Source organism: Selaginella moellendorffii, unplaced genomic scaffold (genome assembly GCF_000143415.4).
Source record: "Selaginella moellendorffii unplaced genomic scaffold, v1.0 SELMOscaffold_20, whole genome shotgun sequence".
Classification (NCBI taxonomy): Eukaryota; Viridiplantae; Streptophyta; class Lycopodiopsida; order Selaginellales; family Selaginellaceae; genus Selaginella; species Selaginella moellendorffii.
The window spans coordinates 1,914,292-1,928,312 of record NW_003314281.1 but is presented as its reverse complement, the minus strand read 5'-3'; the positions used below and the strand labels follow the sequence as shown (position 1 = coordinate 1,928,312).

The 14,021-nt window shown below is 46.7% G+C and overlaps 4 protein-coding genes across 5 annotated transcripts; 1 reads left to right on the top strand and 3 right to left on the bottom strand.

Moving 5' to 3' along the window:
- The first annotated feature begins 13 nt into the window (after positions 1-13).
- LOC9636949 (putative aminoacrylate hydrolase RutD) lies at positions 14-2,323 on the top strand. Its single transcript, XM_024677631.1, has 10 exons — positions 14-210; positions 741-945; positions 1,017-1,099; positions 1,172-1,272; positions 1,327-1,422; positions 1,472-1,525; positions 1,605-1,753; positions 1,824-1,941; positions 1,995-2,073; positions 2,131-2,323. The coding sequence occupies exons 1-10, from the start codon at positions 60-62 to the stop codon at positions 2,244-2,246; spliced, it is 1,152 nt and encodes a 383-aa protein (XP_024533399.1). The 5' UTR covers positions 14-59; the 3' UTR covers positions 2,247-2,323.
- Positions 2,324-8,046: 5,723 nt separating this feature from the next.
- LOC112347233 lies at positions 8,047-9,054 on the bottom strand. 2 transcript variants are annotated; one of them, XM_024677789.1, is made up of 2 exons: positions 8,694-9,054; positions 8,047-8,637 (listed from the first exon to the last, which is right to left on the bottom strand). In XM_024677789.1, the coding sequence occupies exons 1-2, from the start codon at positions 9,029-9,031 to the stop codon at positions 8,619-8,621; spliced, it is 357 nt and encodes a 118-aa protein (XP_024533557.1). In that variant the 5' UTR covers positions 9,032-9,054; the 3' UTR covers positions 8,047-8,618. The 2 variants fall into 2 exon arrangements, with proteins under 2 accessions (XP_024533557.1, XP_024533556.1); XM_024677788.1 differs by having other exon boundaries at positions 8,047-8,644; positions 8,694-9,046.
- Positions 9,055-9,345: 291 nt separating this feature from the next.
- On the bottom strand, positions 9,346-11,841 carry LOC9636948 (2,3-bisphosphoglycerate-independent phosphoglycerate mutase). Its single transcript, XM_002972791.2, has 10 exons — positions 11,718-11,841; positions 11,410-11,638; positions 11,221-11,348; positions 11,010-11,160; positions 10,751-10,954; positions 10,248-10,675; positions 10,002-10,194; positions 9,859-9,954; positions 9,638-9,796; positions 9,346-9,578 (listed from the first exon to the last, which is right to left on the bottom strand). Exons 2-10 carry the CDS (start codon positions 11,569-11,571, stop codon positions 9,417-9,419), a joined length of 1,683 nt encoding a protein of 560 aa, XP_002972837.1. The 5' UTR covers positions 11,572-11,638; positions 11,718-11,841; the 3' UTR covers positions 9,346-9,416.
- Positions 11,842-12,053: 212 nt separating this feature from the next.
- On the bottom strand, positions 12,054-13,940 carry LOC9637497 (pentatricopeptide repeat-containing protein At4g02750). The gene has a single exon (XM_024677670.1). The coding sequence runs from the start codon at positions 13,938-13,940 to the stop codon at positions 12,054-12,056; it is 1,887 nt and encodes a 628-aa protein (XP_024533438.1).
- Between the last annotated feature and the right edge of the window lie 81 nt (positions 13,941-14,021).

The following is a 14,021-nucleotide window of genomic DNA, read 5'->3' as shown; positions in this document are numbered from 1 at the left end:
TCGCACAAGAATATTCATCGAACATAGAATATTCTTTGCACATTTTAGCCCCTTGCAAAATGGAGGAAGATCTTGGAGGGGCATATTCCGCGCCCGGGGCGCTGGGCAATGGCGAGGGGAGCTCGTGCCTGGCGCCAGGATCCACGCACGGCGTCGTCATCAGCTACCAATTATATGGAATTGGCGCCACAAAGCTACTGCTCATACCAGGTAAGAGGATCTCTTTCTCTCTTTTCACTTCGATGGGATTGGATTGGAGCGGAAATTGGAACTGTTGATTGATTGATGCATTGATCGATCGATCAGGCCCTAGGGCACTCGCAAAAGATAACAAATTCTTTCTTTTTCTTAAAAAAAAAAATAGAAGTTTTGTGCTGCTACGCTGCATTTTAATGAGCTTGTGGGTCACAGAGACAGCTAGCTCGCTGGATATGCTTCCCAAAATTCGGGAGCTCTCCAGATTCCTTTTGGCATTTTCTTGTTCCTATCTCCTTCTACTTTGCTGGTTGCGCTAAGAACTTTAAGTTCATTGGTTTGTAGTTCTCTCTGTCGATTTCTTCGTAGTTGAGTTCATTGGTTTTGTACTGAGTTTTTTCAGTACTTTCTTCTTTCGAAGCTCAGATTCTTCTATTCGAGTGTTTTTCTTTCGGGGACTAGATCTTGTCGATCGACTTCTAGACTTATTTTTCTTCTTCTTTTGAGGGCGTTCGTTGATTTTTTGGTCATTTTCTTTTTCCCAGGACTTGCTTGTGGCCATGGTTTCTGGGGGCCTTATGTTCGTGAGCTAACCAGTAGTGCTTCTAACAGTGGTACGCCGAGTGAAGTGGAAGAAGAAAGCAATGAGTTTTGTAGTAGCTTTGAAAACGATGGCGGAGTTCAGATCTGTACTTTTGACAACAGGGGAGTGGGAAACAGCTCAATTCCCACACAAAAGTCCGAGTATTCGTAAGTGTTCTTCTGCTTCTAGTTTTTCTTTTCTTCGATTCATTTTCTACTAAATTCTTTGTGAAGTGCAGGACGACAATCATGGCTATGGATGCACTTTCTTTGCTTGATTTCCTCGGCTGGAAACAGGCTCACATCTGTGGTCACTCCATGGGTACAAACACCGTTCATGAACTTAAAACTTTCAGATTTTCTCTCGACAAGCTCAGAGTTTTTCTTCTTCCAGGTGCAATGATCGGATTCAAACTGGCAGCAATGGCCCCCCAACGAGTTCTCTCTTTGACGCTTATAAGTATCACCGGTGGCGGATTCCAGTGCTTTCCAAAGGTATGTCTTTTTTTGTTGAAACATAAACTTTCTTCAGCTTTGGACTTGCTACAGATGGAATGGCGGTCACTCTCGATTGCGTACAGATTTCTCACGGCTAAAACACTCGAGCAGAGAATTCTTGTGGATCTAGACACGCATTACACGCGCGTATGTCATGGTCTCATTCTTTTGTGCTGTCGTAACAAGCTACTTCCAGGACTACTTGAATGAAATTACCGGGGGAGTACAAAGAAAGAACATCCTTTACAAGGTATAAACTTTTGTAGTCATTAACACGGAGATGAAACGTTTCTCTTTTTTGTTTTTTGGTTCTTTTTGGTTTTGCGCAGGAGTACCTGAAAAACATGGAGACTGGTGGAATGCAACCGAAGGCTGGCTTAAATGGTCACATTCATGCCTGCTGGTGTCACGAAGCCAAAGACTCCGACATACAGCAAATACGCGCGGCTGGATTTCCTGTGGCAGTCATCCATGGCATGTAAGTCGAGAACAAAAAGAAAAAAGAAAGCTCGCATCGTCATACATTGAGTCCTCTTTTGTTTTTCTAGAGATGACGTTATTGCACAGATTCGCTATGGAAAACGCTTGGCGCAACGATTGGGGAGCTCAGCACGGTTTTGGGTGCTTTCTGGTGGCCACCTTGTAACTCACCAGAACACAAAAGAGGTTTGGCATCTTGATTTTTTCAAAGAATTTTTTTATGATCAGTCATCCTACAGGTTGCTAAGATTTTGGCTGAGGTAATTCGCACTACCTCCCTACAATCAAGTGACTGGAGCAGGAGCAACACAAAGACTGGTAAAGTTCGTTCTTGCATTTGTCTGCCGACTCTCAAAACTTCACTCTTTAATGAAGAGAGCGAGGAAGGAAGAGAAAGCCGAAGCTTTTGGAAGAGAGTACAAAGGCTTCTCTGTGGTTGCTTCTGCGTCGTAGCAGTTACTTCATGGCTTCTCGTAACCTTTGCGCTGTGATTTTGTAAGAAAAATAAGACATTCTCCATAAACAGTGTTACAACATAACAGATCAATGATAATTGTTTTTAATCCATCTATGGAACAAATATAATTCCTTTGCATTGTTTATATAACTCTCTTGTTGGTCTTGTTTACAGTTATATGTATAAGCTTAAATTGTGAGTGCTCAGGATTACGAACCTTACAAAGTATGTTTACTATATTCATATTGTGTAAGCTAGTACACAAAATCTATTTGTTAAGTAAAGGTAATTTATTGACCCCTTCTGTTCTTTATCTAATAAAATACCTGATAGCATGCTTTGTGAGTGCTTGGAATATAGAAAGGGAATACAGAAATGTGCATATCAATTAGCCAAAAAACCCTAGTTTATATACAAGAGTGAGTGGTTCGGATTGAAACTAATCCGACGGCTACCAAAATCCCACTACACTAATATTAGTATACGGCATCGTAGCCGTACACTTGGCCCTCACATCATCCCCCCCTCTCAGGATAATGGAAGACCATCAGGGTTCTCTTGTAGACAGGCTGGGATTTAGAGGAATATCAGGAGGAGGCATCGGTGGATCTGTAGATGGTATTAACTGCTCCTGATCCCTTTGTATGAAGCGTTTCAACCGCTGCACATGCACAATCTCTGGAGGATCGGCCTGCTGGACATCATGTCGAACCTCATAAACTTGTGGTCCAACTTGCCGCAACACCCGATACGATCCTTTCCACTGTGCAAGGAGCCCCTTAAACAAACCACGTACTGTAAGATGGGGAAAACGGACTAACACCAAATCATCCACTTTGTACTCCGCAGGTGGATGATGACGGGAGTTGTAGCGCCGTTGTTGTCCCACTTGTACACGGCCTAAGTGTTCGGCAGACTCCGCTCGGACAAGTGGAAGAATGCTTGTCAAATATTGATCCCATGACTTAGCATCTGCAGCTCGTGGCAATCGCGAAGGTAAACCCAGCTCCATTGGTAATATTGGATTATGACCATATAGGAGTTTATATGGTGAAGCACCAACAGAACTCTGCACCCTAGTGACATATGCATACCGAAGAGACGGCAAATAACCATCCCAATCCGAATGCTGAAAGTTCACATACTTCGCAATCATCCCCTTGAATGTCCGAACGAGCCATTCCACCAGACCGTCTGATTGTGGATGATAAGCACTCGTGAAAGTGTGGTGAATCCCCAACCGAGACATCAAAACATGAAACGCCTCAGCCATAAAAGCGGGACCATTATCCGAAAGAATCCGCTCTGGACAAGAATGCTGGAACACCACTCAATTGAGGAGGAAGTATCCAACAGCAGTTGCAAAGGCACTAGCAAGAGCACCAACTTCCACCCAACGAGTCAAGTAGTCAGAAGCAATAATAACATACTCATTGCCAACAGTTGACCGTGGAAAATGCCCCATAAGATCAAATGCCACCAATTCAAACGGACGGGAAATTGCAATTGACTCCAACCGTCCTTCTGCAGTCCGAGGGGGAGTATTACGAGCTTGGCACCAAACGTAGCTACGTACATACCGGATAATATCACGTCGCATCTCCGGCCAATAGAAAGACCTGCGTAGCTTCTCGATTACACGACGATGTCCCATATGCCCACCTAGAACAGGAGAATCATGGTAGGCATGGAGAAACCGCGGAATAAAGATAGAAGGCACCACCAGCCGTAAATGATCATCAGGATCTGTCCCCATAAAATAAAGAAGGCCACCTTCAAGACGATATTGAGAATGTAAATGCCGGAAAGGCAAGTCATCAGCAAGTGATGCAGGATTCTCAAACCCATCTCGAAGCCTTCGAATCTATGGCTCAATCTTTTGAGCCTCGCGAACCTCATCAAGCGAAGGTAGATCTTGCTCTGCACCTTGTGGACACTAAACGTCAAGTATAGCAACCGCCGATGGCACAAAATCCTCGTCTAGAAAATCCACAGATGCTGGAATAATAGGCTCATCAGAAACATGAGAAGAGAATGAAGAAAGAAGAGGAGCTCGAGAAAGGGCATCAGCATCAGCCATAGAACTCCCTGGGCGGTGAACAACATCAAAATCATATATCTGAAGCTTCAAAGCCCACCGAGCAGTATGACCAACCAGGTTCTTTCGCTTTAATAATGAAGTAACAGCAGCATGGTCACCTTCAAGTAACGTCCAAGAACCATGTAGATATGCATAAAGTTTCTCGAAACCCCAAACTGCTGCTAAACACTCCTTCTCTGTCGTGGAGTAGTTCATCCCCGCTGGTTGTAATGTACGGCTTATATATGCAATGGGATGGCGCTGACCAGGCACACTCGAGCTCTCTTGCATTAACACACCTCCAAGACCAATGTCAGAAGCCTCCACGCGCAAAATAAAAGGTCGAGTGTAGTGAGGATATGCCAAAACCGGAGTTGTTAATAACTTTTTGAGATCCCCAAACGCTTGCTCACAATCCGGAGACCAGAAGAAAGATGATGTTGATGACTTCAGCAACGTTCGCAATGGCGCAGTGCGATCAGAAAGATGATCCACAAAACACCCGAGATACTGCACCTTGCCCAAGAAGCACTGCACATCATTCACACACTTCGGAGTAGGGAACTTTAGAACAGCCACAAGTTTGTCAGGATCAACTTGCAAACCCTCACGAGAAATACGGTACCCAAGATAAGTTGTGTCTTTGGATCCAAACACGCACTTCGACCACTTCAGCTTTAAACCAACATCAGGTAGCCGATCCAACACTTTACAAACATCAAGAACATGCTCCTCTCACGTCCCCTCCGAGTGGATCAAGACATCATCAATGAAGTCAGCAGTCATCTCCGGCATATCGCAAAGAACCTCGTCCATCATCTGTTGAAAAGTTGCTGGAGCATTGTTCAAACCAAATGGCATCACCAAGAACTCATACAAACCAAATGGTGTACGAAAAGCAGTCTTAGGAATATCTTCTTCGGCCATCGGTACTTGCCAGTACCCAGAAGCAAGATCTAGCTTGGTGAACCAACGACTTCGCCCCAGACGATCTAAGAGATCAGCAGTGTGAGGAAGAGGGTACACATCCGGGATCGTTACGTTGTTTAACGGACGATAGTCGATGCAGAAACGAATACTCCCATCAGGCTTCGTCACAAGATGAGGTTCACATGCCCAAGGACTTCGCGACTTCCAAATAACACCCTTTTCCAACATCTCCTGGACATTTGCACGTAAAATCTTAATTTCCTTTGGTGACCGACGACAAACAGGAACCTTGATTGGACGAGCATCCCCAGTTGGAATCGGATGACATGTAGCAATCTTGGCTCCAGACGATAGGTCAAATTCAAAGAGATCAGAATACTCCTTCATGAGCTGGTCAACAGCTGCAACACAAAGATCATCGGAGGGATTGGAAAAGGGAAGAGTAGAACAAGATGGAAACACAAGAGGAAATAATGGGGGAACAAAAGTAATGGAAGCAGAGGTAGAAGTAAAGGGACGAAGAGGTACGGAAGTGAGAGGAATGGATGAAACATAAGGAAGTATGAGACAAGGGGGAAAAGCCTCAAAGTCACACTTGGCATGATTGCGCTGCAACCAATCCATACCAAGAATGAGGTCAAAAACTTGACTCGGCACCACCCGCAACGACTGCAACTCAAGCTCGAGATCGCCCCCACGCACAACCAGGTCTGCCTCATCCCGTGCACATGCATGTGTACGGCCGTTGCCATAAAGAATGAAAACTGGATCCACCGCACGACGCAAGTGTAGACGACAACGTGTGGCAATAGGTTGAGCAATAGAAGATAAACTCGAACCTGTATCAACCAACACGGAGAGAAGAATAGGAGACCTCTTGTTATAAAAACGAGCTTGGAAAGTAAACACTGGATGAACCGGTGCCGAGTGAACCCCTTGATGATACTCCCGAAAGAAAGATGGAGGGGTCACTAACTTATTCGCGCAAGGTCCCTCCATTACTCGCGTGACTCCTCGTTTCCCGAATGCACCTCGGTATCCAAACCTTCCACCGCAGCAGCACCAACAGGACGTTGCTGATGCCAAGGTCTCCACCCAGGAAATGAAGGTCGCCAATCCGGAAAGCGCCGACAACGCCGATAAGTATGACCAACTTCATCACACGCCCAGCAACGAACATCACGGCCACGACCACGTCCTCGCCCTTGTCCTTGGACTCGAGTAGCAGCAGCATCAACCTCCATGGGAACAGGACCATCACTCATAGGAAGTGGAGCTGAAGGACGTGTAGCAAGAAGTGGAAGAGGCGACGTCTCATAACGTTGTGCCAAGCGAAGAGCATCGTCAAGAGTGGCAGGAGCAAGTGCATGCACAAGTCCAACAAGATCTTGACGAAGTGCTGGCCACAACATTCCTAGCTTGATCCGCTCCGACATATTTGGCTCCGCACGAAGCAAAAGACTTCGGAAACGAACGCCAAATTGCATCACCGACTCAGATGGCCCTTGGCGAAGACGATGCAATTGTTGGAAGGCATCATCACAATCGTCGGCGTGTCCGAAGGCGCGTTTGAAGACGTCCGGAAGAACACTCCAATCGCCACGAGTAGCTGCGCTCAATCCATTGTACCACTGCAATGCCATCCCTTGAAGACATGTGGGGAACTCACGCAAACGTCGAGCATCATCACAAGAATGATATGTGGCAATCACCGTGAAGTGATCGAACCAATGGTACACATCATCCCCAGGATTCCCACGAAAGAACTCCGGCCGAACGCGAGGATTGGCACCAAAAGCAGGAGGAGTTGTACCATGTGCCGTGAACACCGCCATCAACTGAGTTTGGTTGTTCAATTGCAGGCGCATAGCATCAAGCAATTGAACCAACTGCTGCTCTAGAGTCAAAGGAGGAGATTGCGGATCGGCCATGAAAATGAATGAGAAAGAAAGAGCAAAAGAAGAGAAATGACAAAAAGCTGGAAAGAAATGGTAGATCTAGACAATGCAAAAAGCTAGATCTAAACCAAAATCCTGAAAGGAAAGAACAAAAAAAAGGAAATGGAAAAAGCTAGATCTAGATAATGCAAAAGCTAGATCTAAACCGAAATCCCAAATCCAAGCACTCCCCAGGGACAATCAAAGGTGCCCCTCTCCTCCACCAATGTGAGTGCATGGAATATGGAAAGGGAATACAGAAATGTGCATATCAATTAACCCAAAAACCCTAGCTTATATACAGGAGCGAGTGGTCCGGATTGAAACCAATCCGACGGCTACCAAAATCCACTACGCTAATATTAGTATACGGCATCGTAGCCGTACACTTGGCCCTCACAGTGTCTAATATTTTTTTTAAAATTAGAGTTCTTATTTTGCTTGTAAAGTGAAAGTAAATCAAATGGTAAAGGTGAAATTGGAGGTAATATAACTTGGTTATTCTGGCAACACATTGAAGAGTTTTCATCTTTAAAATGCAATGCATTACAAAAAGTACAAACAAATGATAAACTACCAATATTAAAATTTATTATGTTAAAGTCATTATGGTAGTGTGGTATTCATGGGTGGGAGTGGTGGATTTAATATTGCTTGATATATGTAATCATCATAATGACATGCATGTAAGGTTCCAGATGCTTTTAACTGTCCAACTGATTGCTGTATATAATCATTATCATGATTAATATTTTGGTATATGGAATCATTATCATGATTATTTTGAACAGCTATAGTATGTGTATCATGGTCAATCATAGTTTCAGAGGCATCTAAATCTCCATTAGATTGTTTACTATGTCGTATGGTTCTCAAAAGATGGCGGAGGCGAGGCATTTTCAGTCACTTCGATTATAGGTTTGATTATATATATATATTTTTAATTGAGTTTGTATAGAAGTTTATGCAGAATAGAAATGCAGGATATATATAAATTTCACAACTATGTAATAATCTGAAAGGAAAATATTAGACTTTTGCGAAGCACACTCAAGAACAACGAAATAACTCCAATGTTGTGTTTACCAATCTCTGCCTCATAATCCACAGCTTTGCAATTTTGAGCTGCAGCCCCAAGTGCTGCTCCTACACCAGCATCAGGTTACCTGGCACAGAATCCCAGCACAGCATCGTTGAAACCGGCCCTCAAACTCTCGGAAACTGGAACTAAATTTTAGATTCGACAGAAGCAGTATCGGACAGAAAAAAAATCTCATCATAGAATACAAAGATATTCAAACTTACGACTTACCTCGATCTAAAACGAAGCTAAACCAGGCGATGCTTGCGGTGGCGCCTTCTGCTTCTCCTTCTCTTTCAAGTGAACCCAGACATCAGTGCTATGTCGGATTTCCAAAACTTCAGGAGCAGTGTTGGCTGGCGCAGCCACTCAACAGCCCTACGTCAACTCGAAACACCTGGTTCCTACAAACGGAGTTGATCCCGAGCATGTGCTGAAACAAAAATCCCTCACCAGGCCCAGCAGCAAGGGATTCCTCGAGAGAATCCGGGGATGAAGAGGGAGTGTCCTTGATAATTGCTTTCCTGCAGGCCAAAGAGCTCGTGAGGCAGTGGCGAACAGGGATCAAAGCTTTGCTGAGTTGGAGATGAGCCAATTTGCCTCTCACAGTCTTGGATTGTGTGCTCGACTACCATTCTACTCGCCCACACAACCGTGTCCAACCAGAGCAGCCATGGAGCCCTAGGAGTGCATGGCATAACGCCTGTCACCACGCCCTCTTCCTTTCCCAGCCACGCGTGCATCCTGCCCATTGGCCGCCACAACATTGAGCCGATATTCCCACTAACCATAGCCACCCGCCCTGGCCCGAGCCTGGGCTGGCCTCCCCTTTCCGAGAACCATGGCTTCCGAGGCTGCCCCGGGCCTGGGATCGGACGGCTGCGGGGGTCTGGATTTCTTCGTTCTTATTATTATAGATAACTCTAAAAAAATGCTTTAATCTCGTTTCTTCTAAATCAAAAAATGTGAGCTGCCTTTGAAACTTCATAATAAGAATGAGATTCCATGAATTGTACAACAGGCACTTGATCAATCTAAATACAGTTAATGCAAGTAAATGATGAAAGTTGTAGTAGAAAACAAATATCCAAAAAGAACCATCAAATAAACGAACTCTTCTTTTATTGATAGTTTTATATAAAATCTCATTTGTCCAATCAAGGGGGGTTAATATGGTTACTGGACCCACTCCACCATAGAAGGCTCATAGTCCGACGGCGCTACAAGACCATGCAAATTCATCACCGTCGCAGCAACGTTTGCAAGTCCTGCCGTAGGCAAATCCTTCCTCAATTTTATCTCTTTTGCCAATCCAGGCCCGCCGATAATAAATGGAACCTGGTGACCATGGTTTAAGTGAGGCTCAAAGATCACTACTACGAAGTTACGAAGCTTACCGGAGCACAGGTGTGAGATGTGAGGATTTGAATGTTTCCGTCCTTGTCCTTGATAGGCTCCCCAGTTTTGGGGTTCCTCTTTGCCATGTCTTCCGCGTTTCCATGGTCAGCGGTTATCACGAAAATTCCGCCAACTTGTTCAATAGCATCAACCATGAGCTGCAAGAACAAAAAAGAAAAACATCGTCTGACACAGAAAATAAAAATGCAAGGAACTTCACCTTAACAGCCTTATCGGCCGCTTCACAAGCCACAATGGTCGCCTTGAGATCTCCAGTGTGACCAACCATGTCACCATTGGGTAAATTAACCCTTATCTAAGAAGAGAAAGAATACGATGGCACGATTCAAACTTTGGAGTTACCTGATCAAACTTTTTGCTGAGAATGGCGTCCCGCGCCTTCTCACCGATTTCCAAGGCTTTCATCTTTGGCTGCTCGTTGAAAGTGATGCCAGAATCGCTAGGAATCTCAACGTACTCTTCCAGCTTGTTATCAAAATAGCCAGACCTGTTTCCGTTCCAGAAAAATGTGACATGCCCGAACTTCACAGTCTCGCTGCAAAGAGACAGTTTAGTAGCGGATACATTGCAAAGAAGAGTAAATCTTACCTGCAAGCGAAAGTCCGGACGCCGTTCTTTACCAAAAACTCACCAGAGGTTCTGTCAATTTCCGGGGGATCAACTAAATACTTCGTGGGAAGTTTCAACTCGCCATCATACTGTAGCATGCCCGCGTACCGAATCTTTGGAACACGAACACGATCAAACTTATCGAACTTCTCCCACTCTAAAGCCTTTGCAAGCATGATCATCCGATCGGCACGGAAGTTGATGGTGACAACGGCGTCACCATCAACTATCGGTCCAACGGGTTTGCCCGCCTCGTCAACGATGACGAACGCGGGACAGTACTGGTCATTGAACTTGGGGTCCGCTTCTTTGAGCTTCTTCAGCCCTTCAAGTGCATTCGTGAACTTATGAGGTGCTTCACCCAACACTTGAGCATCCCAGCCTCGTTTCACGACGTTCCAATCATTCTGGAGAGCAACACAAGTTAAACAGGGATAAAAGAGAGAAGCAAAAGAGAGAGAGAGAGAGAGGAAAACACATACGTCGTATCTGTCCATGGTCACGTACATACGCCCACCAACAGATGCAACTTGGGCGTCGCACCCCTTCTCACGTAGTTCCTTTAGATCGTTCTCTAGCATCTCCAAAAACTTAAAACTCGTCCCGTCAAGAACATCACGTCCATCCGTAAGAGCATGCACGCGAAGTCTCTTGCAGCCATTTTCCACGGCCCCTTTCATCAAACCCTGCAAATCGAGAGTCAATACCCCACACAGAAAAGCGAAAGAAAGAAGAAGAAACCTGAAGCTGGTCGTATCTAGAATGGACACCACCATCACTCAACAATCCAATGAGATGGAGGGTACCAGTAGGAAAAGCCTCCTTGATGTGATTGAACCCCTCTCCCTTAAACAGCTTCCCGGTTGCAATAGCCGAGTCGACGAGCTTCGCACTGAAATGGGAAGAACAAAAAAACTGTGAGAAAGCTCACGAGAGAAGCTCTACAAAATACCCTTGAGCAAAAATACGTCCCGCTCCCAAAGCATTGTGACCAACCTCACTATTTCCCATGTCATCCTCGGTTGGAAGGCCGACGGCAGGTCCATGCGCCTTGACAAGTCTCCACCGATCGGGGGCGGTCTAAAAGAAAAAAAGCAACAAGATCAATCGATCGAGATCCGGATCCAAAAAGCGCTTTTACCTCGCGGAACGAATCCATGCATGGAGTGGGAGCGACATGGATCGCATTGTACTCGTCCTTGATTTGCTCCCCCCATCCGTCCAACACAATCATGGCCAAAATCTTGCCTTTGGGCATGTTCGGATGCGCCTCCAGCTTCCAGTTCGTCGCATTCGACCCCATTGAGCTTCCTCCTCCTGCCGCTGCTGCTGCTTTTAGTGCTACTCCTCCTCCCCCTCCTCCGGGCTTCCTGCCAAACAAAAAGAAAGAGCTTTTAGTCAGAAAAATGGGATTTTTCCGCGAAGAAACCAATCCAGGCAGACACAGACCTTCTCTTGGCGACTTCTAGAGACGCCTCCCTGCTCAAGCGGAGAAGCAAACCCCTGGTTGACCTAAACCTTTCCCCTAATGCACCGCTATAAACACGCTCCCTTTTTTTGTCCCAGAACTCTTCTGGACTGGTGGAATGCGTTGAGTGGAGGAAATGGAAATCACCGGAGGAGGCCGCGCCCAATGACCATCATCATCTTGGAAGTGAGCGCATCAATCAATCTGCCCAACGAAAAAAGAATCCGCGTGGCCTTCCTGTGTAGCAACCTTTGGCGCTCCAAAGGACACGCGGCAGAATATCCTCTCCGAGATATTCGCGCAGGCGTGGCAAAGCTTTACCGACGTGGAGTGCAGACGTGGCACAAGCGGCCTGCGACACGCCACTGCCGCGTTGGCGCCGGAAGAAGCGGCAATTTCGCAAGGAGCTCCTGGGCATCTGCTAGATACCCTCCGCGCTGGAGGAGATCGACCATGGCGCTGTAGAGAATCTTGGATGCCTGGAGATGGAAATCTTGCTGGAGCGAGAGAAAGAACCTATTGCCGTCGTCGATCACACCGAAATGGCTGCATCCGGCGATGATCGTGACAAAGGAGCTCTCGTCGGGCGCCTGGCCGCCAAGATTCATGAGCCTAAAAAGCCCCATCGCCTCGGGCAATCGGCCGTTCTGCGCGTAGGCGAGAATCATCGAGTTCCAGAGAATGACGTCGTAATCCTGCATTGCCTCGAAGATCTTCCTGGCAGCCTCCACGGATCCATACCCCGAATAGGCGCGCAGCATCGCCGTCGACAGCACCAATCCCCGCTCGCTAACCCTAGCAAAGATCGCTGCCGCGCGCTTGAAATCCCCATTCCGGGCCAGCCCGGTGATCATCGTGCTCCATGAGAACGAATCGCGATGGCCCTCCTCCATCGCAGCGAAGAGGAGCTCGCCCTCTTCCACATACCCGCAATTCAAGTAACCATACAGCATCGCGTTAGAGAGCCCTGGGTCTCGAACGCCTGACCACTCTTCAAACACCCACCTTGCCGCCTCCACATTCCCGCAATGGGAATATGCCGCTACCATGAGCGTCGCGGATGCCACGCTCTGTACGGGCATGGAGTCGTACAAATGTTTGGCTTTGCCTGTGAGGCCGTGGGTGCCGTACGCAGCGATCATGGCATTGCACGACACCACGTCTAGAGCGGGGAGGGATTGGTAGCATAAGTTTGCCATTCCAAGATCCCCATTTAGGGCAAATCCTTCGAGCATGGTAGTCCAAGCGCATAGATCTCTCTCGAGCATCTTGTGGAAGATTTCACTTGCTCTATCGATAAATCCAGCCTCTGAAAAAGCGGCGATCATTGTAGTGCACAGGATTCGATCCAGCTCCGGGGCTTTGTTGAAGAACTCTACAGTAAAATCAATATGCCCTCTCCGGGCATATGCTGTAACCATGACTGTCCAAGTTACTAGACTCCGCTCTTTCATGGAAGCAAATAGTCGTTGAGCTAGATCTAGGTAGCCTTTTTCCTCTAAAAGCGCTAGCATCGTTGTGGAAGAAAAGGAATCTCTCTCAGGCATAGCCTCGTACAAACATTTACATGATAATAGATCCCCTGTCCGGGAATATGCTGCCAGCATTGTCGCCCAGGATACCATGTTCCAAGCAGGCATTGTCCGGAAGATTCGCTCCAAATCTTGCATATTCGTGTCACGGGAATATGCCGCTAGCATGCAATTCCAGGAAACTAGATCCCTCTCTGGCATGCTTTGGAAGATGTTTTGGACACGAGCAAAGTGCCCAGCAGTGGCAGATGCTGATAGGATCCCATTCCAGGCAACGAGATCCCTCTCTTGCATCGATCTAAACACTCGATCAGCCTCCTGGAGATCGCCGCTGCCAGCGTAGGCAACGAGTAGAATCGTCCAGGCGACCAGGTTCCACTCGGGCATTCTATCGAAGATCCGTTTGGTTTCTCGCAGATCCTGGCAGTGCACGTATGCGGATAGCAGCGCGATCCAGGTGTGTATGTTTCGACTCCTGGAGGAGCTCGGGATCTGGTCAAAAATCTCCCTCGATTTCTCGAGGCTACCGCACTCTCCATACTTCTTGATGAGGAGATTTGCGACAAAGACGTCGGAGAGGACCGATTCGCCAATGTCACAGTGAATCTTCTCCACCGCGGCTGCGGTGTCGCATGAGCGAATCTGTGAGCACAAGCTCGCTCGTCTTTCCATTTGCCCTCTTTTCTAAATCTCCTCCGTTTCATCTGGAGAGATTTCCAGACCTTCCTTCCTAGCGCTCAAACTCTCCAGATC